This window comes from Denticeps clupeoides, chromosome 14, assembly GCF_900700375.1.
Source record: "Denticeps clupeoides chromosome 14, fDenClu1.1, whole genome shotgun sequence".
NCBI lineage: Eukaryota > Metazoa > Chordata > Actinopteri > Clupeiformes > Denticipitidae > Denticeps > Denticeps clupeoides.
Window position 1 is genome coordinate 6,337,720 of NC_041720.1, and position 24,474 is coordinate 6,362,193.

Below are 24,474 nucleotides of genomic sequence, written 5' to 3' on the forward strand. Positions count from 1 at the left end.
TGTTCTAAAAATTCATTTATACAGTCAAGACTGCAGGCTGAGAATAATGAATATAAACTAAAAGAAAATGTATATACTAACTGTTCTTTACTAATGCATTTGCAATTGGGGAGACTTTACACTTTAACTCGAAAACATCAAACATCTTACTTACAGTTGCTCCTTCTTACTTATCAGGGGATTAAAACAAGTCTAACTAAGATGCATTCAGCTAAAAATTTATAGTTCTTTTTATAGTCAATCTAATTGGGCCATGAAGTATCCATAATTGTATTTCAGATATCCAGAAATGCATTTTGACTGGTTCTAACATTTATTAAGATAATTGACTCCGATAATCGGTTTCAACATTTCATGTTGAAACAGCGCCCGTAAATTCCTTCATAGGATAATGCCTTTCTAGATATGGGAAGAGATATTTGACTAGTCAAAAGTCTAATTGTAGTTATGATGTAGTTCATTATGTGTTATTTGTCGTTTGTCATAAGCATAATGCTCCTGGTTTGTACTTCTGGTCTAGACCCAAATGCTCTTGGGCATCAGTGGTCTACATGAAGAGACAACTTCCACTCCTAAATGCATTCTACTGAGACATCCAAAAAGATAAATAAGACATCTTTAATAAGATATCTTTAACTGGAATTATGACTAATTGAAATTCCATTATAGATGTCTACAATTAGACTTTTGACTAGTCTCAAAGCAGTTAAAGATGGCTGGAATTCACATTTCGGATATTCAAAACCTAACTGTAGCCACCTTGAAATTGTTTTTTCCCTTTTGACTGGCCGGAAAAAAAAAAAAAAAAAAAAAAGTGAAGTGATTGTCACATGTGATACACAGCACACGGTGCACACAGTGAAATTTGTCCTCTGCATTTAACCCATCACCCTGAGTGAGCAGTGGGCAGCCATGACAGGCGCCCGGGGAGCAGTGTGTGGGGACGGTGCTTTGCTCAGTGGCACCTCAGTGGTACCTTGGCGGATCGGGATTCGAACCGGCAACCTTCTAATTACGGGGCCGCTTCCTTAACCGCTAGGCCACCCACTGCCACTGGAAGCACACTGCACACTGCAAGTGTGGGGCAGTGGTGGCCTAGCGGTTAAGGAAGCGGCCCCGTAGTCAGAAGGTTGCTGGTTCAAATCCCGAGCCGCCAAGGTGTCACTGAGCAAAAGCACCGTCCCCACACACTGCTCCCCGGGCGCTTGTCATGGCTGCCCACTGCTCACTCAGGGTGATGGGTTAAATGCAGCGGACAAATTTCACTGTGTGCACCGTGTGCTGTGCTGCTGTGTATCACATGTGACAATCACTTCACTTTTTTTTTTTTTTTTTTTTTTTATTATTCTCTGTATAAACGTGTATAAATGTCACACCGGCTTGCCGTAGTGCGCGGAGCGGCTGTCCTCCCCCACCTGTCCGCCAGGCGGCCGGCGGCGCGCTGCGCGACTCCCGGGACTTTTTCTTTTTTTTTTTTTTTTTTTTTTTTTAATTTGTACTCGGTGCGGGCGGGCGGGCGAGCGCGGCTAATCCTCTCAGCTGACGTCAGGAGAAATGGCGGAGCAGGACGGCAGCGACGCGTCCGCCACCGCGACCCGGGGTGAGTGGCCCGATCCCGCCGGCCAACTGCGCGCCGGCTCGGGTTTTATTTTCGTCGCCGGACAACTTTTCTCCCCCCGGAGTGGCGCTGCGACGCCGGGCAGCGCGATGCCGGGAATTACCGAGTTTTCCGGGATATTATTCCTAATATTGGTTTCCGAGAATGCCAGATCCCGGTCACGGGAGAGGGATTAAAGCGGACGGATGAACCTGTTCCAGCGGCGGAGTTGGGCCCGGTCCCGGTGGACCTCGCGGGACACCTGTTGTACGTTTCGCCGCGTCGGAAATATTTGTATTATTAATAATGATAATAATCGCGCTTTTTTTTTTGCCTACTGCGCATATCGTCTATTCACGCCTCTTATTTACACATACACTGCTCATCGTGGCGAAATAGAAATTGCTTCTCTGGATTTGGTGACGTCAGATAACAATTCATTTATTTTTCATAAACCATTTTGTGATTGCAAGCCATGTGTAGCCATGGTGATTTGAGGATGGATTAAGGAGTCAGACGTGTGCGAATTAGCATATTTCTAAGGACCCTTTATTTGTATTGCTTATTAACATTTTGGATGTTATGGTAATAAAGACATTTTCCAGTTTCCTGAATGTTTTTAGAATTGAGCGCAGAATTATTATTATTTTAAATATTGTTAGTGGTTCTTGTGAAAATTTTGTCAATTGTAGGCTACGCTCTTTCGTATGAATATTTAACTGTGAAGAGCAGCAGTGCTGACGGGGGTCAAAGGTCACTTTAATCCGGGCCGTGCGGCGGCGGTTTAATGGGTGCTGGGACCTGATTATGGGTCTTTCGTCGGCATCGTGTTTTATGTTTTTTCCTCCTCTCCCGTGTACACGGCGCCTGCTTTAATGAAGATGACGTTCGTGAAATAAGTCGGTGTTTCAGAACAGGTGCCATCAGACGTCCCGTCTTGTTTCTCTCTGGTTCGTGAAGGGGTGTGTGTGTGTGTGTCGGGCCAAGGTCCTTTCCCTCACCGTGCAAGCGACAAGGTGTGTACGCGCGTCTGAGTCTCACAGCGAGAAGCTTTGTGCGTTATTTGTGAGTTGTTTACCGTGAAGTGGCAGCCGCTCCGTCTGGGGTCAGGAGTGACGCTGTGGAGAAGACGGTGTTGTGTAATCGGGTTCCGGTCTGTCCGTTTCGTGTGTGTGTGTGCGCGTAGAGAGAAAGAGGTAGATCAGGAGGCCGAGATCCAGCAGGATTCGGCCTGTAAATCGGTTTAAAAGTCTTTCCACGGATCGTCCCGAGCAACAGCACTGCTGGCTTCTGTCTCACTCCCTGTCTTTTAGAACAATTTGCACATCGTGCTCGCCGATCCGGCCTACCGAAAATGATCTGGTAAAGTTCATTCGTAAGATACGTTGGAGTAGCAGGGCTGTGCTCGGGGTCTGGCTGGTGTGGATAATATCTTAATAAAGAAGCCTTTAATAAACACACACTTGGCTTGTATTGAGTGGAGATGTTTGCTTTGTAAACTTTTTGCCTCCCTACATCCTGCATGCTGGATCGTGTTGCTTGGTTACGGACGGTTTTTGTGTAGAGGACACTGATCTACGTCCTCCGGGGCAGCAGGGTGGAGGGAGAGCAGGTCATTCTGCCTCTTCTCTTGCTTAAGTACAATACTAATAAAGGATCGTCTTATCTTATTATTATTATATGGTAAAATAAAAGGGGCTTTCTTTCTGTCTGAACCGCTCTAAACCAACACACAGGTTAGATTTTATAGCTTTTCGGTGTTTCGGTTTCACGTTTTTATTTGTCATATACACAATGCACGTGCGTTGGAATGCTTGAGCCATGTAATAAAATATACAACATATACAGTACAGGCCGAAAGTTTGGACACAGCTTCTCATTCAACGTGTTTTCTTTATTTTCATGATCATTTACGTTGGTAGATTCTCACTGAAGGCATCAGAACTATGAATGAACACATGTGGTGTTGTGTGTCCAAACTTTGACCTGTACTGTATATGCATATGAGCAGGTATTAAGGAGGGAAGTCCCAGGTTCAAACCCCACTTACTACCATTGTGTCCCTGAGGAAGACACTTAACCCTGAGTGTCTCCAGGGGGGGGACTGTCCCTGTCACTACTGATTCATCAATCACTCTGAGTAAGGGCATCTGATAAATACTGTAAATGTAAGATCCAGTATGTGAGGTAAATTATGCTTGAGCTAGAGAAGTGTAGGGTAAGTGCTGACCAGTGATGGAGTAACTGTGTGTAAGGGGGACAGACCCACTTTACAAGGTGGTAGTAGCCTAGTGGGTAACACACTCGTCTATGAACCAGAAGACCCAGGTTCAAATCCCACTTACTACCATTGTGTCCCTGAGCAAGACACTTAACCTTAAGTTGGTCCAGGGGGGACTGTCCCTGTAACTACTGACTGTAAGTCGCTCTGGATAAGGGCGTCTGATAAATGCTGTAAAATGTAAATGTACTTTATTTATTAATTTTTAACACCTTTTCAGACCTGTTCTGCTTTCCTCTGTCGTCATGGCAGCCACAAAGACAGAGGTTTTATCTCCCCTGTGTTCTGTTCTGAATATTTTAGAAGAAAAGAGAGAAGTGTGTGTGTGTGTGTGTTTGTGACACTCAGTGTGTGTGATAGGGAGAGAAGGTGGATGTTTTATTCATTTCTTTCATCATTTATTGTGCTTACATCGCTGAGTAGAAATGCTCGGAGTAACGGGAGAGTAACAGCATCTTTATGTTGTGCGTGTTAGAAAATGCTGTCTCTTTAATTCCCTCCCTCTCTCACTCACTCTCTCTCCCTCGCCCTACTGGGCACGCTCAGTTTGCAGGCTAACGTTAGCAACTTTAGCTCTTCGGGGGACTTCTGCGAGCAGACGTATCTTCTTCCCCTCTGTCTATTATACACACACACACACACACACACGCGCGCGGGTAGAACGGTGGGCGGGCATTCTGGTGTCAGGATGTTGCCATGGCGAGGCGGGGGCTTGGCCGGTCAGCCCTTCCTGCCCTCTCCACCATCGCTGAGGAAGAGGAGTGCCAGCGCAAACGCCGGGGCCGGCGGAGGAGAGGTACGGGGAGGAGAGGGTGCACGACTGAGGGATGTAAACTACTGGATTGGGACTGTGTATTGGTTATATAGTGTGTGTGTGTGTGCGTCCTGTCCAACGCGACCTGGGAAACGTGAGACGTGCGACACGATGACAGCCCGTCACACGATGGATTTTCCACCGGAAAGGGTCACCGGCCACACGCAGCACCGTACCAGCGTCTCTGTTCTATAACTGTCTGTCGCCTAGACCCCGGGTGCACAGCGACTGTGGACCAGCGTCCCGCTGAACAGTGATGGGGACACGGCCTGTAGTCCGCCACGTCCTTTAGCACGCCTGCTGGGGCCGTAAATAGAACGGAGTGACACACATGCAAGGCGGCGTTCTGTCCGAGTGGGTTGGGAACTAACGATGTTCTACTTCTCGGTCAGGTTGAGCCACTTTTAACTGCTGTTAATGATGTTCTTCACACCTGCTACGTCCACAGTGTGATTCTCATCACTTCCCACGTTAAGAGGGGTGAGTATTGGATGCGAGGGACATTGAAAAGGACCAGATCATGATGGCTAGACTGCTGGGTCATAGTATCTCCAGTACTGCAGTTGTTGCTGGTCGTTCCAGGGTTGTGGAACAGTGGTGTGTGTGTGTGTGTGTTTGGTCTGATCCCAGACAGAGTTTCTGTGGTGAAAACCTTAAAGCTGGTCGATGAAAGACGTGACCCTCGTCCACCACTTCTGGATGAGAGTAGTCATGTGACCATATAGCAGTTAGAGACGATGGCCTGGTCTGATTCTCCTTCTCACATATCATGACATGAAAATGTCACTTTGTGAGATTATTTAACATTAACACGAGTTCCCCAAGCCTGTCTGTGGTCCTGCAGTGGCTAGAAATGGCGATATGTATAAAGAGTGTTTGGTCATTCTGCTTCATCGTTCAAAGAGTGGCAGCTCAGATGGTCGGATCTGGAATTTGTCCCCTTATGTCGTAATAAGGGGGAAGGTTACGGTAAACATTGTGGTCGGTGAACGGTGCTGATGACTTAATTTCCATGACTCACTTCACTCCTCCTCATCTCCTCATTTTAAGCTACACACACCGAAACGGCGCATCCTGGGGAAATCTCATTGTGGGACTGGATCAAAGTGGCTGTAATTCTGCACCAAGGCTTGATTTGGGAAAGAGATTTCAGATACAGAAAGGCCGATATAAAAGTTAAAAAAAAATAATTTTAAGATTACGTTGATCTTGGTCCTGGAATTCATGTGGAGGTCCACACACCACCTAAAAGTTGTTGGTTTGGTGGCAGTGACCTCGTTTAACTTCTTCTGGAATGGTTTGAAGAACATGGTTAAGACTTCAAGGTGTTGACGTGGCATCGGAGTTCTCCAGATCTCAGTCCAATCGGGCATCTGAGGCACCTTCTCATAACTGTGCTGAAGGGTCTGAAGGATTTGCTGCTTTTTCATCTTGGTGGATCTTCAGAGGTCCATGACTTGACTGGTCAGAACTCTTTTGGTGACAAAAGAGTGAGTTGCTCTGTGTTTAGTAGGTGGTTTTAATTTAATAGCTTGTAACTCTGTTCATTGAGTTTCTCAGCGCGAAATGATCGGACTTCCCAAAATGATCTTGAATCCAGTGTTTGCCCAGTGTTCGTTTAAGTAAATAATGAGCATGGAATAAGAATAACAATTTGAAGGTTGTCAAACAATGGATGACGGAAGTTGAAGTTTATCCATACTATTTTCCATACATATCAATACTTTATCCATACTTTACATTTACCAGACGCCCTTATCCAGAGCGACTTACAATCAGTAGTAGTTACAGGGACAGTCCCCCCTGGACCAACTTAGGGTTAAGTGTCTTGCTCAGGGACACAATGGTAGTTAGTGGGATTTGAACCTCGGTCTTCTGGTTCATAGGTGAATGTGTTACCCCCCCAGGCTACTAGCACTTCTATTTCCATACTATTTCCATACCCACGTACTTTATCCATTGTGTAGACTGATATCCAGATAGGAATGGTTATCGGTAGGTTTTCTCCTGCGCGGTCAACCGTAAACTCGCCCGCAGTTTGACATGTGACTGACAGGACAGACTGGATGTCAGGGGTGTGTCTGGGTCATGTGATCCTGTGTCAGGAAGGGTGGGGCTGTGTCAGCTGTGTGTGTGTTTACACAGCCTTTGTTTAGTTTAGGTGTGTGTGTGTGTATGTGTGAATGTGTGTCAGTGTATTGTATTTGCTGGTAAATATAATTTCTCTGATTGGTCCCTCAGTTAACTGGTCAAAGGCCATTAAAAATGATGATTGTTAACATTCTTAAATGAAGTAAAACTTCCAGTCAGCTCATTATCATGCATGTTGTAGGAGTTGAGTGTGTGTTTGGGCACAACCCCCCCCCCAAAAAAAAAATAAGCTTCTTAGTCTGCGGACCTAGAACACCCTCCCATGTCACAAACACACACCCACGACGACACACTAATCACAGTCGCACACGCACTAATCTGTCATGCAGTCGGTAGTTTAGCCTTTTCTGTGTAACGCTCAAAAGTATATCGGCGTGTCACAATCGTTTTGTTGGGCGTGCTACAGCTATGTGTGTGTGTCGTTTAATTGAATTTAATTAATTAATGGGTGACAATGCCAAGTTGAACTTTTGATTAGAAGTCAAGTGTGTGTGTGTGTGTGTGTGTGTGTGCGTACGAGGGCTCATGACTTTTGTTTGCTCAGTTGTTTGCTCAGCTTTATTACAGACCTACTGGAAATCTGTACACCGTCTGTACAGGATCTGGAATATAATTACATTCACTTTCATTTATCTTAGTGTTTCTATAGGACTGACTTTATAGTCTGTGTGTGTGTGTGTGTGTGTGTGTGTGTGTGTGTTGAATGGAAAAGATCCTTCTGGATACCCGGCTAAATCCTCCTTAACCTAGATCCATGGGAACAATGCAGAGGTTTTTTTTTTGTGTGTGTGTGTGTGTGTGTGCGCATGCACACACTTGTCTGCCAGTTCCTATGGATCGAGGTCTAATCTGTGTCTGTGTTTTTTAATAATTAAAAAAGACCCATGAAGACAACATTTCCCAGAAACCCTACTGTGAAGGTGTGGCTTGTTGAAGTGTGAAATTGCTTTAGGCCCTCATAGATTGAATTTACAGTACAAATAAATATTATTATTTATTTATTTTATTATTTTTTTTGTTAAGAAGGATTTATTTTCTGCCTACTTTGCACCTAAAGTAATGTAGGATTAATCTTTAATCCTACATTTTCACCCACACGCTGGATTAAAAGTCATTGCTAGTTATCTACATCTTGGAGAGGTGTCTTTTGTTGGTTTAATGACTCCTGGCACCCAGAAGATGAACCTTAATGATGTTTTTTGAAAAAGGGAGGAGCCTATAGAGATGACTGCTTCATACACAATGATTTCAATCCACTTCTTTAAAAATGTCACACAGTTGGGTGGTAGTAGCCTAGTGAGTAACACACTCGCCTATAAGCCAGAAGACTCAGGTTCAAATCCCACTTACTACCATTGTGTCCCTGTTACTACTGATTTGTAAGTCACTCTGAATAGGGGGGATCTGATAAATACTGTAACTATAAATGTCAAAGTTGTGCAGTGTCCAATACTAAACCAAATGTGCAGATAGATTATCAGCACTTCAATTTAAGCAAACTACTGACCACGCCCAACATGCTGCATCTTTATATGTCATCTTCAAATTGTTTCGGCTTTCAGACTGGCTTACCTGCATGCCCGACTTTAAGCCTGAGTTCACTGCACCACGCCCAACTCCTTTTATTATATAAGCTTTGCCCCGCGCTTTAGTTAATATCAATTATTTTAGAAGCAGCAAATTTAAATATCCGACCTGCAGGGTAAGTTTACAGGAGCGTTCGGTCTAGATAGTCATTAAACTCACTGGTCTCATGACTCATTTACGTTTGTCCATGCCTCGATTGCATCCCATCATCTTTTTACATCAAATTATGTTTCCAAATACGTCGTCTGAACGAGGCATTTTTCTGGCGTTCGTGGGGTCAGGTGAGTGGACTGACCGGTGACTGTTTTTCTTCTTATTGGAGCAGATCATAGCGTCCATACAAGCGTCCAGCGCCAGCGTTTGGATGACTTCAAATAAACACTGTCCAAATCCCGCGTCAACAGCGTCAAGTGAACGCAGTGGACAAGGCTTTACTCTGGACCGTCGCTGTACTCCGATCAGGCAGCCACAGTCACTAACGACGCTGCTCTGTAACTCGACTTTTTATGCCACCATCAGAAAATCACCATATGATATTATATCATCATAATATAATCGATATAGAATCATCAATGTCTGCATCGCGGTGCATCAATTATTTCAACACCCCTACTGGAGATGGCTTCCCATGTCAGAATCGCTTATTTATAGTACACCAGCACCTCACTTTAAGTTTCAAGTTCAAGTTGAGCTTCATTGTCATTTCAGCTTTATACATATTAGACATAGTGACATATTAGTACATAGTGAAACGAAATAACGTTTCTCCTGAACTTGGTGCTACGTGTTACATACAGACATAAAATACACATCGACAATCCGGGCAACATAAAGTGCAAAATCATGAGACACAGGCAGGGCAAGCATAACATTTATGGCAAACAAAACATGTAAAAGTGAAGTGATTGTCATTGTGAAACACAGCACAGCATACGGTGACACAACAAAACGTGTCCTCTGCTTTTAACCCATCACCCTTGGTGAGCAGTGGGCAGCCATGACAGGCGCCCAGGGAGCAGTGTGTGGGGACGGTGCTTTGCTCAGTGGGACCTTGGCGGAACGGAATTCGAACCGGCAACCTTCCTTAACCGCCAGGCCACCACTGCAAAAACCATTTCGTTGTGTCACCACGTGCTGCAGTGTTTCACAATGAAGTGTCCCTTAAGGGCCATTTGAACAGGGAAACTGGGCCAGGCAGCCATGTTGGCTCCCCTCTCTGTCACGCCACAATTCAGTGCAGTTTGCTGCCCTATGACTACAAACAAGAACTCTGTAGTAACTCGATTCTGTCTGGCCTACTGCTGGCAGACAACGTAGCTTCAAGGTTAACGTGGTGCACCAGTCTCCATAGGGTACAGTGTTGGGCAGCCATGTTGCTACTGTGCAGAAACAACGTAAAACTCAGGGCTGAAACGTGTCAAATTGGCAGAAAATGCTTTTGCATAAAATAGCAATACAACAGAAGATAATTGTATGTAATTGAAGCATTGTCATGTCATATTGGATTTTTTTTTTTTTATTTATTCATAATAAAGTGGTTTTGTGTGTTTTTTTTTTTGTTTTTTTTTGTGTGTTATTTTGAGGACATGTCAAATTATTTCTATGAACTTCTTATGGTTACTAGTGACCCGCAAACAGAATCAGATAGTTAACTGTTAGCTTATTAAACTACCAACATTCCATTAAATGGGAGAACTTACTGAAATGCCAAGGAACACAATTCACCTCCCATCAAACCGGTAATGACTGCGAGACATTTTATTCTGATCTGAAGTGGGGAAAAAAAGCGAAAGTGAAGTGATTGTGATACACAGCACAGCACCTGGTGACACAACGAAATGTGTCCTCTGCTTATAACCATCACCCTTGGTTAGCAGTGGCCAGCCATGACAGGCGCTTTGCTCAGTGGCACCTTGGCGGATCGGGATTCGAACCGGCAACCTTCTGAGTACGGGTCCGCTTCCTTAACCACTCGGCCACCACTGGCCCATCTGATGTGATTTAATAAAATTCTCTCAGAGTGTGTTTGTGTGTGTGTGTGTGTGTGTGTGTGTGTGTGTGTGTGTGTGTGTGTGTAAACAAACACTCCCTCGGTGTTGTCCAAAATCTGAGTGCAACCCCTCGTTTGATCGTACTCATATGTATGGCCATCTGTTTGTGACCCAATCGCCAACCCCCACCTCTAACTGCAAGTCTGAGATCACAGTGTCGCTTAAGCCACCCCTCCCTCTCCACACACACACATCCTACTTGATGTGTGTGTTGACATTTCAAATCAGGGATTGTTTTTGACATCTTTTGTATTCTGGCCTGACTATGTAGCAAGGACAAGTGTCCCCTGCGCACATTGTGTGTGAACGCAAACACACACTCCTCTGAGATTACTCTGCACCCATTTTCAACACACACACACACACACACACAAACCCCAGAGATTACTCGAAGCACACACATGCACTGCTCACACTGCCCTTTGAGAGTAACTCGCTGGGGAGTAAGTACCTTTACCTGTCCCTCTCGATATGGACCTGTAACAAGGTTGGCACGGTTCGTGGCCATTTCATTAGAAACGCCTATGTGTTATCAGAAGTGCCAGCTTTTCTCTGTTGTCAGAACAGAAATCATTTGGTAACGAGCTTAATCCTCATCACGAGGGCCAGTTTACTGGCTTTCCCTCCCTCCCCCGTGCCCATTCCTTTGTAATCCGTCTGGAGCTGAATTTCTCTGCAAGCCCCTTAAACGTTTGCCCATCTAAATTCTTTTGAAATGAAAGCCTTCATGTCAAATACAGCACCAGCATCATCGTTCTGTTTTGCTTGTTTGGACGTTATGCAGTGAAGGAATGAAGGTGTAGGAGCCTCCATGGCGTCCGTGGCTCTGTTTCTGATGCGTTGTACACACGTTTGGACACACCTTCTCATTCAATGCGATTTATTTATTTTCACAACTATTTACATTGGTAGATTCTCAATGAAGGCATCAAAACTATGAATGAACACGTGGAGTTATGTACTTGACTTTCTTTCTTTCCTTTTTATTTTCTGTTAAGGTTCAGAGACCCATCCCTCTTCGGAGAAGAAAGCGGCCAGTCAGCTCACTTCGTCTGGCTCCGCCCATATCACCACCACCACCAGCAGCAGCAGCACACACACTGCAGTGGGGAATAAACCAGGTATAAATATTGGTCGCAAAAATGTGTGTGTGTGTGTGTGTGTGTGTGTGTGTGTGTGTTGGGGGGGGATATTGTTGTTTTTGCCAAATATCACAGTTTGACCAATAATTTCTTGCTCTAATCATATATACAAACTAGGACCAAATGTTTAATCAGACTTGAACATCTAGATACCTTAATGTCTGCATTAAAACAAGACTATTTCACAAACGTATGCATAACTCAAGAAACCTGTGTGTGTAGAGCCCCTGGCACTGAAGATCGATGAGAGGCAGAGGCTGGCCCGAGAACGGAGGGAGGAGAGGGAAAAACAGATTGGTACGATCTTTCACACGAGCGTCCTCTTCCAAGCACACACTCTTATCACACTTTCTTTTGCTCGAATTCTCACGCACACTTCACAAACATTCCCATATCTCCACTCGCTCTCGTCTTGCCGCATGACTAAGCAAATGTGGCAGGTTTCCGTGACAACTGCAGCACCCTGACTTACATAAAGCGCTGGTGTCAGCGTTCGTTGTCATGGTGCCCAGGTTACGTAAGGGGTCAGAGTAACAGAGGAGCCGTGAGGCCCTCAGTTCCTCTGTATGTGTTTGGTGTTTCAACGGTGTGGTATACTGACTGTGTGTGTGTGTGTGTGTGTGTGTGTGTGTGTGTGTGTGTGTCCCAGCGGCCCGCGAGTCTCAGTGGCTCCAGCGGGAGCAGAAGGCCCGGCAGCACTATGAGAAGCAGCTGGAGGAGCGCAGGAAGAGGCTGGAGGAGCAGCGGCTGAGGGAGGAGATGAGGCGCGCCGCTGTCGAGGAGAAGAGACGGCAGAAACTCGAGGAGGAGAAGGTCCGTGCCCTGTGACCACAGAGACGTGGATCTTCCTCCAACTTAATAATTCATGTCTCTTGATGTTTGTGACATTCATTTCGTGACACTATTCATAATAAGGCCACCTGTGTTCACTTACATGTAACATATATCCTCTGTACAAATGATATGACATGAATTCTGATGCTTAATTTTAGTTTTATGAATAGGTATTGATGTTACATCCTGATTATTACATACATTGTACATCCAGCCTGCTAAATGCACATTTGTTGCTAGTTGTTTTCTACAAACAGTACATGCAGTTTTGATGGTAATCACACACAAAAAATCACAATACAATTAAATATTGATATGTTGTCTTCAGTATGGAAGAAATCACAACTGCTGATTATGTGACTGGACGTTGTCTATGATGTGATTGTTGTCACATTTATTGCCATTTCAGTCCCACACCTTGTTCTAATGCTAATTACATCCATGTTGCTCACCAAGGGTGATGGTTAAAAGCAGAAGACACATTTTGTTGTGTTCACCGTGTGCTGTGCTGTGATTTCATAATGACAATCGCTTCACTTTCATGTTGAGGATGTAAATAAACAGGGTTCATCGCAAAAAGTGTCCATCAGATGATGATCACAAGTGCGATTACCATCGCTGTAGCCCTGCTCAACACGCCTGTGATAAGTAAACGGAATTGAATGTGCGTTTCAGGCCCACTATGAGGCGGTTATCAGGAGAACTATGGAGAGGAGCCAGAGAGCAAAGCAGAAGCCAAACCGCTGGAGCTGGGGAGGCTCCCTCACCACCAGCACCTCTAATCCCACAGGTACATGCGCTTTTACACATTGCCAAATGCGTAACAGATTTCTGCTAAATGTGTAATATTCTTCTTGAAACACGCACGCATTATGTTTCAAAAGTTGTTCGCTTTCTAACTGCAAAATATGACATACAAAAGTACACACTCCCATAGTCTGGTCATTTTTGAGCATTTACATGCATTTTTACATTTTTTTTTCTTGTCAAACAGGCTAATGCTAGGTGCTAATTGTATCGCACACTCACGTTTTCGCTCGTTTCAGTTTCTTTTCTCTTCCTTTCTTTTCTCCTGTCTGGTGCAGGACTCTTTGAGGCCGCTTTTCTTTACCCTTTGGACCTAGCGGGTCTGGAGCACCACTTCCCGGGTGCTTTCAGCCTGTCCCGCTGCTACGGCCTCCGCTCCCAGTGTGAATATTGCTACTGAGAGCCATTAGCCTTAGCGCTGTAGCGCGTTGGTGTTAGATGATAGACCCACCCCATTTTTGCTTAATGTAGGAAAAAAAATACTAATGGATCACTTTCCTGAACAATCTTAAAATTAAGGATATCTAGCATTGAATTACATAGTGTTATAAATGTGGAACTGATTGGAACAAGGACTAATTTTAGCTTAGCTTTTTAGTTAGTCAATAGGCTAGTATTAGCTTCTTGGCACCTAACCGTACTCACACTCTTTTAATTTATGTGTTTTTTTTTGTTTTTTTTTTTGGTTTTCTTTTGCAGACGCTGACAGAAGGTCGGTTTCTACAGTGAACCTTTCCAAGCACACAGACCCAATCATAAGCAAACGCCTGTCCTCATCCTCAGCGACGCTTTTAAATTCACCAGACAGAGGTATGTAGGTCCCACTAGCAGTGTAATAACTTGTAAAGAATATGCAAAGGTAGAGGCATATTTTAAAAGTGTGAAAATATTACAGGAATATTTCTCAATGCACCCAGCCTTTTGTAACACAAATAACTAAAGAGACGCCGATGGAAAAAATAGTATCTACCCATAATATTTGGAATAAAAATTTAGTATTTCCCCAAAATAAATTACATGAGGTGTATTACTGGGTTATTATACACACACATGCATTATGATTTTTTATTTTTTTGCCACTTTCTTTTCCTCCGTGTATGAGTAGGATCATCTCAGTGAGCCTGTAATGGATGGTGCATACAGGGACATGTGTGCTTCGTTTTCTCTTATGTGTGTGTTAAATACATGCGAGGAAACGCGTGTTGTTGTTTTTTTTTTGTCTTTTTCTCTGTGTGCGCACATTTTCCAGCCTTACAGAAACGGACGACCTCCTCTCCTATCATTAATAAACTGAACAAGCCCCGCCCCAACTGGGAGAAGAACCGTGGCGAGACGCATGCAGGTGTAGCTGTGAGGCCAGGAGCACACAAACACACCCATGTACACACACACAGACTGGGCAGGGCTGGAAGTAATTTTTCTGTCTTTGTTGTAACTATGTTAGTCATAGAAATAGACAGACAGACATTTTAATATTGTCTTAGATTCATAGCTTTAATGTCCATTATATTTTTTATTTATTCCAGCCAAAGTCTGTGGTTTCTGTGTGTGTGTGTCTGGGGGTGTGTCTGGGTGAGGGAGAGGGAAAAGATTTTGTTGAATTTCATTGTTTTGTATGTCTCTCATGGGCATGTGCAGTGCATCATTCACATTTTGCCTCATTGCACCTCCACTTCCAACAATACCCATAATGCATGGCTTTACCTCACATTTTTCCCATGTTCTTAATGCACATATTCTGTTACTATGTCATGGTCCCTGGGATGGAAAGGGGGTGTGGCTGGATGGTGTCAAAGCATGTGATGTCATAACAACTTGACTGCATTTCCATTGTGTGCTTGTGTGTTGCTTGGATGTCTGTTCTGTTTCATCTCTTGTTGTGTCTACATTTGCCTAATATGTGTGTGTGTGTGTGTGTGACAGGTCAGCGGCGCCTGCCATTGACGCCATGGGAGAATTCTGTTGTCAGCCGTCTGCAGACTCCAACACACTCGTATCTGGCGCGTAGCCGCAGCGCTATGTCTCTATCCGGAGGAGACACAGGTACAGAATCTGCACTTCTTCCTGGGGTGCTGTTAATGAGGGCGGTGCATTGCCAAATACACTAATCCGGTCACCATATTTGGCTTTCCTGACCTATTTGGCTTTTCATAAACAATTCCTGAGCCACGTGGCACAGGCACGCTCTTTAGGCAGTCCGGAGTCCGATCGGCATTATCCTCTGCCCGGTCCTGACAGATAATCTGGCTGCGGAGGACACCATCATTCTGATAATCTGGCTGTGAAGGGTGTGCATGCACACATGATATAATCCAGACATTTTCAGATGGACTTCGACGCCTGCAGGCGGAGACCACAGTTCATGCATTAAAAAGCCCGCCGCTTAATCCTCAGGGGGGGATGAGGGATGTTCACCTGCTGCGACTAAAGTATTGTGCCTTTGGGATGTTTCTGTTTAATTCTGATTGCTTGTGGCTTCTGTAGACTTTAATGTGGAGTAAATTGCATCACTGTCCTCAGTTGCAAAAGTCTCCTAAAGGCACGTAAATTACCGGGTCCATGCTGCTTTATCGCTTGTTTAAGAAATGGTTTCCATATCAAAATATTTTGTGCTGTCTGAATAATGAAGTTATAAAAAAATCACATCGGCTTCAGCCCCCCAATGGCTGTTTAGCCATTTCTGTGATGTCATTTTTTTTTTTTTTTTTTTTAATTCTTACCTGACCCCAGTGATAAGATGCCAACATGCTCTGGCAATCAATGATCCAGTTAATCCAGCTGCAAAAGCTGTAAAAGCTCAGGAAATATACAGGGTGGGCCATTTATATGGATACACCTAAATAAAATGGGAATGGTTGGTGATATTAACGTCCTGTTTGTGGCACATTAGTATATGTGAGGGGGCAAACTTTTCAAGATGGGTGGTGACCATAGTCGGCCATTGGATCCAACTTTTGTTTTTTTCAATAGGAAGAGGGTCATGTGACATCAAATTGGTAATTTCTGCTGGTTTTAATGTAACTTTATTCTTTCATGAGTCACTTATAAAATGTGTTCAATGTCACCAACCATTCCCATTTAATAAGGTGTATCCATATAAATGGCCCACCCTGTATATAATTTTTTTTATTATTGATCATGCTTGTGACCACACTGGCCCTATGAATTGTGTACATTGGAAATAGTTTCTTGAGACTTCTTTTGAATGTATTCTGAAATAATATTGACCCAGATTTTCCTCTTCTGGGGGTGGAGGAAAATGGATTGGTTGTATGGGATGGATTAGCCATAGACGTTCATTATAGAGTGATAGTTTGCCCACATCTACTGTACCCTTGCACCAGTCTGTCTTAACAGAAGCCCGTCTTTCTTCCTTCCTTTTTTCCTTCCTTCATTCTCAACCCATCATCCTTTCTTCCTTACTCGTGGTTTGCCATTACCCCTAAAAACGAACGAATGAAATGAACGAATGCAACACGTGAATGCAGTGATGCCCGTCTGTCCCCGCTCAGTGTCCTGTCATCCAATGAGCTCCCTGTCCTTCAAGTCCCTCCAATGCCGTAGCGCCATCGACCAACATCGGCCAGTCAGATCCGGCTTCAGCGCTGAGCGGCCAGCCAGGCCTGGCTATGCGGGTTTTGACTCTGCCCCTCGCTGGAAAAACCCAAATTGCCCGGTAGGACAATGCAAGACATTCAACCTAATATGTTCTACACATACACCGTATATAGAACAGACAAAATCTTGCTGTGTACTTAAGACTGTGTGTGTTCCACTCATGAAGACATGCTTCAGTGTGTGATTCGATGTCATTTCATTTGGTGTCCCCAGATGACACACACACACACACTCCAGCTCCCTCTCAATCTCCATCTGTCTGTGTGTGAGGGCTTATGTCATTAACGATTTAGAGCTGAGATCTAGAGGCACTGACCTCTATCAAACTCGCATCAAATACAAAGATAGAACTGACGCACATATTGTCTGTCACACACACACACACACACAAACCAACTAAGTGTTGTAGCGCAGTGCTGGTATAGCGCAGTAACTACACACACAATATATTGTATGCTCACCTGCAACATTGGTAAACAATAATGTTGTGTGTCTTCTCGAACAGAAGCAACAGAAGGACTACGTTAGAAAATCCTGGAGCAACCTGTCCTTTCCCACTCAACCCACTCTCAGCACCAAACCACCAACACAGACCAAAACCAAGAGAGCCCGTTCCCCTGGTGGCCAGCTTGGCAGGTCCACAGCGCCCTCTCCTGGAAGGTGGTTGTCTCTGGCGGAGCATTCTCCTTCTTTTTATTTTTTAAAATAATTCAGCACACACAAACACAGCTTTGAAAACTCTATCTGTTATATGTTTTTATATTTCCCTATATATGTTTTCGTCAATAAACTGTGGGATCTAATCATCAAAAGCTAGACTTTTAATTCTGTTATATCTTTTGGGTTCAGTGCTCGTCACAGACATAATTAATCATCCTCAACTAAATATCAGCCATGAGGAACGTTTCAGATATCCCCAAACAGGATTTTGGCGTAACTGTTTATCATGTTCTCATTTCTAGACCACCTTCTAAACCCTCTCAGAAGACCCCCATTTTGAAGCCTGCGAAACCTCCTGAAGAGGGCCGGCCTTCCGTTACTCCGCCCAGTTCCCCAGTTGACGCGCTTCCGTCTACTTCTGGTAACCCTCCCTTCTCTCCCGGGAACCTGCGTCCCACTTGGTCTGCACCAGAGAGCAGCCAGGAGGAAGAGGAGGAGAAGGCCAGAGAAGGCGAGGAAAAGGAGCCCCCGAAAGCTGAGCCAAGTAACGATTCTTGATTCTTTTGTAAATTTTAATTTTAGTCGTGGACTTATCAAATACAGGCGTGATCTTAATTTTATTGGTGATAAGGATTATAAATTGATTGTGTTTGTTTGTCACGGGCTTTTAATTTAGCTTTCAATGAACAAATGCATTTCTGTGGTCCTCATTGTCAGCTGTCTGAGCATAACACATTTTACATTACACATTTGGAATAATGGTGATTTAACCCTCTTCTTTCGTCAGTAGTTAGGTCCGCTGGAACTACAGACCCCGAAGAGGCGACCCGTCTCCTGGCGGAGAAGCGCAGGCAGGCCCGAGAGCAGCGGGAGAAGGAGGAAGAGGAACGCAGGCAGCAGGAGGAGGCAGAACGGTCCGTGTGGTTTCTTCTGTCTGTCTTGGCTCTCACATGTGAATTTGTTGCTGTTTTTCGCAGGTTCATAGATTAAGCCTAGTCCTACACTAAAAGAGAACTTCAACGAAGTACTCCGTTCAAAAAAGCTTTTTGAATTTGAAGGATGCCTGTTTGTGGTTTCTCCAGCTATAATGTCAGTTTAAATGTAATAATGTATAATAATTCTATTGTAATATTATATTATTATTAAATTATTAATGTAAGTGCCAGTATTGGGGCTTATTGTGCATAAGAATGTGTCAAGTCTCTACATTTTAGCTCAAAACTAGACATTAAGGCATTTAAGGTATTTCAGTGATATTGCCCTTTGTATCACGATTAGTTTGATACTGTTTTTTTCTGTAACGTGTTACGTGTAACGTGCAGGCGCAGCAGGGAGGAGATGGCTCGGCGGAAAGCGGAGGAGCGCACGAGGAGAGAGGAGGATGCGCGGAGGCAGGAGGAGGAGAGGCGAGCCGAGGAGGAGCGAGAGAGGGAGGAGGCTCTGCGCCTGCAGAAACAGGTGAGACAAGAACTATAATAAAAAAAAAAAAAAAATATTCAGTCACCACCTGCCTCTTGTCCGTAGGGGTTGTTTTTCTCAGTGGCACTTGTTGGTGACATTTCTGTTGCCAGTAGAACAGCACCCAGCCGTGTGAGCCACTTATTCTGTGTTAAAAGCTGTGAGCTTTGAAGTAGTTAATTCTACCAGATATTTTCTGTATTGTTACGTCTTCACACTCACCCTCTCTACATTTACATTTACATTTAGAGCATTTATCAGACGCCCTTATCCAGAGCGACTTACAGTCAGTAGTTACAGGGACAGTCCCCCCCTGGAGCAATTTAGGGTTAAGTGTCTTGCTCAGGGACACAATGGTAGTAAGTGGGATTCGAACCCGGGTCTCCTGGTTCATAGGCGAGTGTGTTACCCACTAGGCTACTACCACCCTATATATTTATTCCTCTATTTTGAGACCACGGAAGGGAACACTGGCCTTCAAGAACAGTTGTGATTTGCGCACGTGGAATGGCGGCTTTACCACGCATACCGGCGCGCTTTAGAGTTTAGCGTAGGCCCGCACCATGATGGACAGACTATTCACAACTTCCTTTTGTTGTCTGTCAATTGTGTTAATTTAGAGAGAAGCAGAAGAGGCACGTCAGCGCGAGGAGGCGGAGCGTCTTCGTCAGGAACGAGAGAAGCACTTCCAGAGGGAAGAGGCTGAGCGCCTGGAGCGCAAGAAGGTAACACACACTCATTTCACATACACACTACGCACCATATACACACTGACTGCTTCCCCAGTTTACTTTATGTGGTGGAACAGCTGGTGGTGTGATGAGAAACACTTCCTACTCTTCTTGACATCGCCAGCTCTTTGTTGCTAATGTTGTCCAATGTCTGTCCAGCGTCTGGAAGAGATCATGAAGAGGACACGGCGATCAGATCCTGCAGAGAAGGTACACACCTCGCTCGAAAGTGTGTGTCAAGGGTGTTCAGTTGTGGAATGGGACAGCTTATGTAATGTTGACCGTCTGTGTTTTTTTCCTTTTTAGAGATTGTCTCCACACAGGAATGGAGATTTCAGCCCCCAAAGGACAGAAGCAGGTATGAGTGAAAGGTTGCAGGAGGTACGTTCAGATAACTTAGCAGGTTTGCGTGTGTACTAACATTGCGGCCTTCTTTTTGTATGCAGCGTCTCTTCCAGAATCTCCACTAACCAAGACGGCAGGAGAGAGGTGACGTGTGCCGCATGTTGTTTATAGTGGGAGCATAGAAATACACCCTCTAGACCAGGAGTCACCAGCCAGTCCTGCACAGCTTACATCTTTCCATGTTCCACCACACCTGGAAATTAAACACAATAATGTGGATAGAAACTTGGAATGTAGCAAAGTACTGTCCCCACACACTGCTCCCCGGGCGCCTTTCATGGCTGCACTAAGGCGATGGGTTAAATGCAGAGGACACATTTTGTTGTGTGCAGTGTTTCAGAATGACAGCCACTTCACTTTCACTTTCAGATGTTGGTGGCATCATTACCACACTCAAACATACTGATTAACTCTCTTCTGTCTCGAAGGCCGAGTTCACAGGCTCTGGCCCATCCCAGTGAAAACGGCATCCCTGTAGAGACGGAGGCTTTTGAACAGGTAATTGAGGTTCCCATGGAATCTAAGATGGCCCGGGCTGAGGGTGATGGGCAGGAGGAGGAAGAGGAGGAGGAGGCAGAAGAGGCGGAAGAGGAAATTGCTGAGGAGGTACGCAGGGGCCCCCGCATCGCCTTCAGAGAGAACGGCCAGAGCCAGCACAGAGCAGGTGGGCCTTCATCACAGTCACCACCACCGTTATTATCATCATCATTGCTATTTTTCCCAATATCAATATCCATATATATTCAGGAATGGAGCACAAACGTGAGCATTCAAGTAACCTTCGCTGCCCCAACCTCCTGAAGTAAATGCATGCAAATTTATATTCTGAACACTGGACGTGCTGCATCACTATTGAGTCCATCTTGCATTTGGCTGAAACCTTGAGCTTCAGCTGTCTGATGATCTGATTTATTCAGATGCTATTTCTGCTTTCCCATGGCTGTATTTCTCCAAATATGCATCAATGATATCATTGAGAATCGGTGGGTAGAGAGAACTGACTCTGGACTTTGTGGACTGGTGATAGCAGAACTACTTCCAGATCAACACTGGAAAAACTATGGTGCTGGTGGTAGATTTCTGCATCAACAAATATCTTCCACTGACAACACTGAACAGCCAGGGTCTTTGCATTGAGAAGATAAATAAACTGGATTGGGCTCATAACTGCTATTTCGAGGACCTTTTATGACTCTGTGGTGGCGCCAGCCATCTTTTATGGTGTGGTCTGCTGGGGCAGCAGCATCTCTGCTGGGTGACAGCAGAATGGTGGCCAAGCTGTTATCCTTGTTGGGTAACTGCTGTCAGGCGCACTACAACAGCTGACCACGCATACATAGACTAACAAACACACACATCTAGTACATCTGAGTGTTTTTCTTATGTGCAATGTGTGTTTGAGAGAGAGAGAGAGAGATATATCTCACACACACACACACACATAAATTCATTAGAGGTGTGACCAATCACTGGTTTGATTCAAATCAAGCTCAAATACGAGTTAGGGGCAGTGGTGGCCTAGCGGTAAAGGAAGCGGCCCCTGTAATCAGAAGTTCGAATCCCGGTTCGAATCCAGATCCGCCAAGGTGCCACAGAGGTGTCACTGAGCAAAGCACCGTCCCCACACACTGCTCCCCGGGCGCCTGTCATGGCTGCCCACTGCTCACTCAAGGTTATGGGTTAAATGCAGAGGACAAATTTCACTGTGTGCACCGTGCTGCTGTGTATCACATGTGACAATCACTTCACTTTTGATTTGCACTGCATGGAAGCAGAAACGTCCACATCTGCAAGTGCGATGCATCGATTATAAGATTAATTTAAACACCCCTAATATTAGATACAGATTTTCTGTATCTAATATTCTGTAATATAGATACAGATTTTCTGTTTATCCAAGTGTACATTTTATATTTATTTCAATACACTTTATATTTTGAGACTGTTTGTATAGTGTACTTTTGGTATAGTTTTCTTTTATTTTTGCTGCTTTTATCTTCTACTGTCCACTTTCTTCTGTGAAAATGCAAATTTCCCACTTGTGGGACTAATAAGTTATTATTATTATTATTATCTTATCATGGTGGACTGATTTAGTTTTTTCGAAATTTCTTTAGCTGTAGTGAGACATAATTAACCTCCTTTGTTTTTTCTTTGCCCCCTCTCTTCTGATGCAGATGTCCTCTGATATCAGTTGTCATTGTGAGAGAGGATTGGAGGGTCCTGCCGTCAAACGGAGACAGAACTCTGTATCAACATCTCTCTCCATCGCCCCCTTCACCCACCTCTCCAGAAAAATAGAAAACAAAAGAGAGAGAGAGAGACGCTAGAGTGAAGTGCATTTGATTGGACGAATCAGTGTGTGTGTATTGTGAATGAGTGCTGCACTATGATTGCTAATACTTGAATGCTTCCTCACTGCTGCAGGGCTGTGCCGCTCCAGGCCAGTTCAGTCGGGGATTAGTGATCTATTAAAAAAAAAAAAAAAAAAGACGAGGACTGATTTGTGTTTAGTCTACTGACCTTTATTAGTTTCATAATAACTGTACATGTGAAAATAATATATATATATATATATATTTCTTTTTATTAGTTCTGCTTTAAAAAATCTTTTTCCCTACCCCATTTTTGGGGCTAATGTTGCTGTGGTGATGTGAGTTCCAAAACCAAAAGCTCCGCCCTCTTGTGATCTTCATTAGTGATTTTCTGAAATGTTTTATCTGTCCAATCAGGACCATGCTTGAAGGAACCGAGGAACTGAGTGCTGAAGTTATGCTGCTAATGTCTTGCCTTGTTTGGCTTGTGAGGGGTCATGCGGGGTCACTGGGTGAACTTCCTCTTGGAACCCGAAACAAGTTTAAAAACACACAGAAGCTTCTATAAACTGAAATGTTGCTGTATTTGTGAAGCATTCCTCTCCTGTACACAACTGTTCCAGGTTCCGTTGCATGCGCGCACACACAAACGCACATTCTCTTACAGTCCCAGTGTCACGGGACCATAGGACTCCAGCCACAGACAGTAAAATCCCGTTTCTCCTCGAATTAATGCAGGGATTAACTATGCATCTCTTGTAAAATTAAAGGAAAATGAAACAGACTAAATCTAAAAAGAATATCAATATAAAGAATGACATAATGTATGTATGTATAGCTGTGTATTCAATGGACCCGGACTGCTGTATCAAAGGGCTAACGCTGAACATCGACTCTGCTAGTCTCTGCTGTGTAGTGGAAATCCAGCACTCGATTACCCACAGACGTGGTCCCATGGGGGCAGAAACCATGGGGACCTGGATGGGAATGTAGGCAGAAAGGGTTTCCCAGGAGGGTGGGCACAGTGTGAGAGAAATGGATGAGGCTGATGGAGAAAGTGCACTGACCAGTTCATGTTGCTTTTTTGTTTTTTTAATGCGCTGGGATCTTTCGCATAACGGGGCTGCCAAGCGAGGTTATGGGACGTGTGTCAACCAGGTGTCACATAGTGTCTTAAAGAAGGCGAGGGAATGCCCCCCAGGACCAGACCAGACTGCAATATAATGGCGTACATGTGAGCTTCAGATTCTGACCCTGTTTTACACCGTTTGTGGGAACAGGACAGGGGCTGCGGTGACAAGGTCATGTGACGTCGACTCCCCGTGCTCAGCGCTTGTTAACCCAGTAACATAGTCCCATATCAGGCTCTATTCCCATATTCCCATCTGTAGCATATTGAAATGTCTAATTTAATAAAATTTTGTTTGCTAAAAGACATTTTGGCTCTGCTATCTGTTTTATTCTTATAATGATTATAACAGTCATCAGTGACTCTTGAAATTATCATTCAAGATTCAAAGGAATATATTGTCCATACAGCAGTTAACTTTGTCTTGAAATGCGGTTTCATACAGACCCCCCATAGTGCATTGAAAAAAATATAAAAAGATTACACATAAATATGAATTTAAAGTAAAGTGAAGTGATTGTCACATGTGATACACAGCAGCACAGCACACAGTGCACACAGTGAAATTTGTCCTCTGCATTTAACCATCACCCTGAGTGAGCAGTGGGCAGCCATGACAGGCGCCCGGGGAGCAGTGTGTGGGGACGGTGCTTTGCTCAGTGGCACCCTGGCAGATCGGGATTCGAACCGGCAACATTCTCATTACGGGGCAGCTTCCTTAACCGCTAGGCCACCACTGCCCCAGTGGAAAATTACACTAATATTAATCTAAATGTAAACACCTATAAAACAATAGTACATTAGATGCATAATAAGTACCTGAAGACCGCGCCCTTTGCGCTTTTACTCTGCTCATCCTTCAGCCGTGTGCTTGTAACGACCTACTGGCGCCTC

General features: G+C 44.4%; 1 protein-coding gene across 10 annotated transcripts; it reads left to right on the forward strand.

Moving 5' to 3' along the window:
- Positions 1 to 1,478: 1,478 nt before the first annotated feature.
- Positions 1,479 to 23,888, forward strand: map7b (microtubule-associated protein 7b). Of its 10 annotated transcripts, none has more exons than XM_028953163.1 (20): positions 1,479 to 1,600; positions 11,480 to 11,602; positions 11,846 to 11,920; positions 12,273 to 12,436; positions 13,133 to 13,247; positions 13,543 to 13,647; positions 13,964 to 14,074; positions 14,514 to 14,606; positions 15,188 to 15,307; positions 16,753 to 16,940; positions 17,388 to 17,542; positions 17,845 to 18,086; positions 18,330 to 18,456; positions 18,865 to 19,000; positions 19,621 to 19,725; positions 19,891 to 19,941; positions 20,038 to 20,089; positions 20,178 to 20,220; positions 20,565 to 20,800; positions 22,314 to 23,888. In XM_028953163.1, exons 1-20 carry the CDS (start codon positions 1,555 to 1,557, stop codon positions 22,322 to 22,324), a joined length of 2,298 nt encoding a protein of 765 aa, XP_028808996.1. In that variant the 5' UTR covers positions 1,479 to 1,554; the 3' UTR covers positions 22,325 to 23,888. The 10 variants fall into 10 exon arrangements, with proteins under 10 accessions (XP_028808996.1, XP_028808995.1, XP_028808994.1 ...); XM_028953162.1 differs by lacking the exon at positions 1,479 to 1,600 and adding an exon at positions 1,620 to 1,864; XM_028953161.1 differs by lacking the exon at positions 1,479 to 1,600 and adding an exon at positions 4,429 to 4,674 and having other exon boundaries at positions 16,777 to 16,940.
- Positions 23,889 to 24,474: the final 586 nt, after the last annotated feature.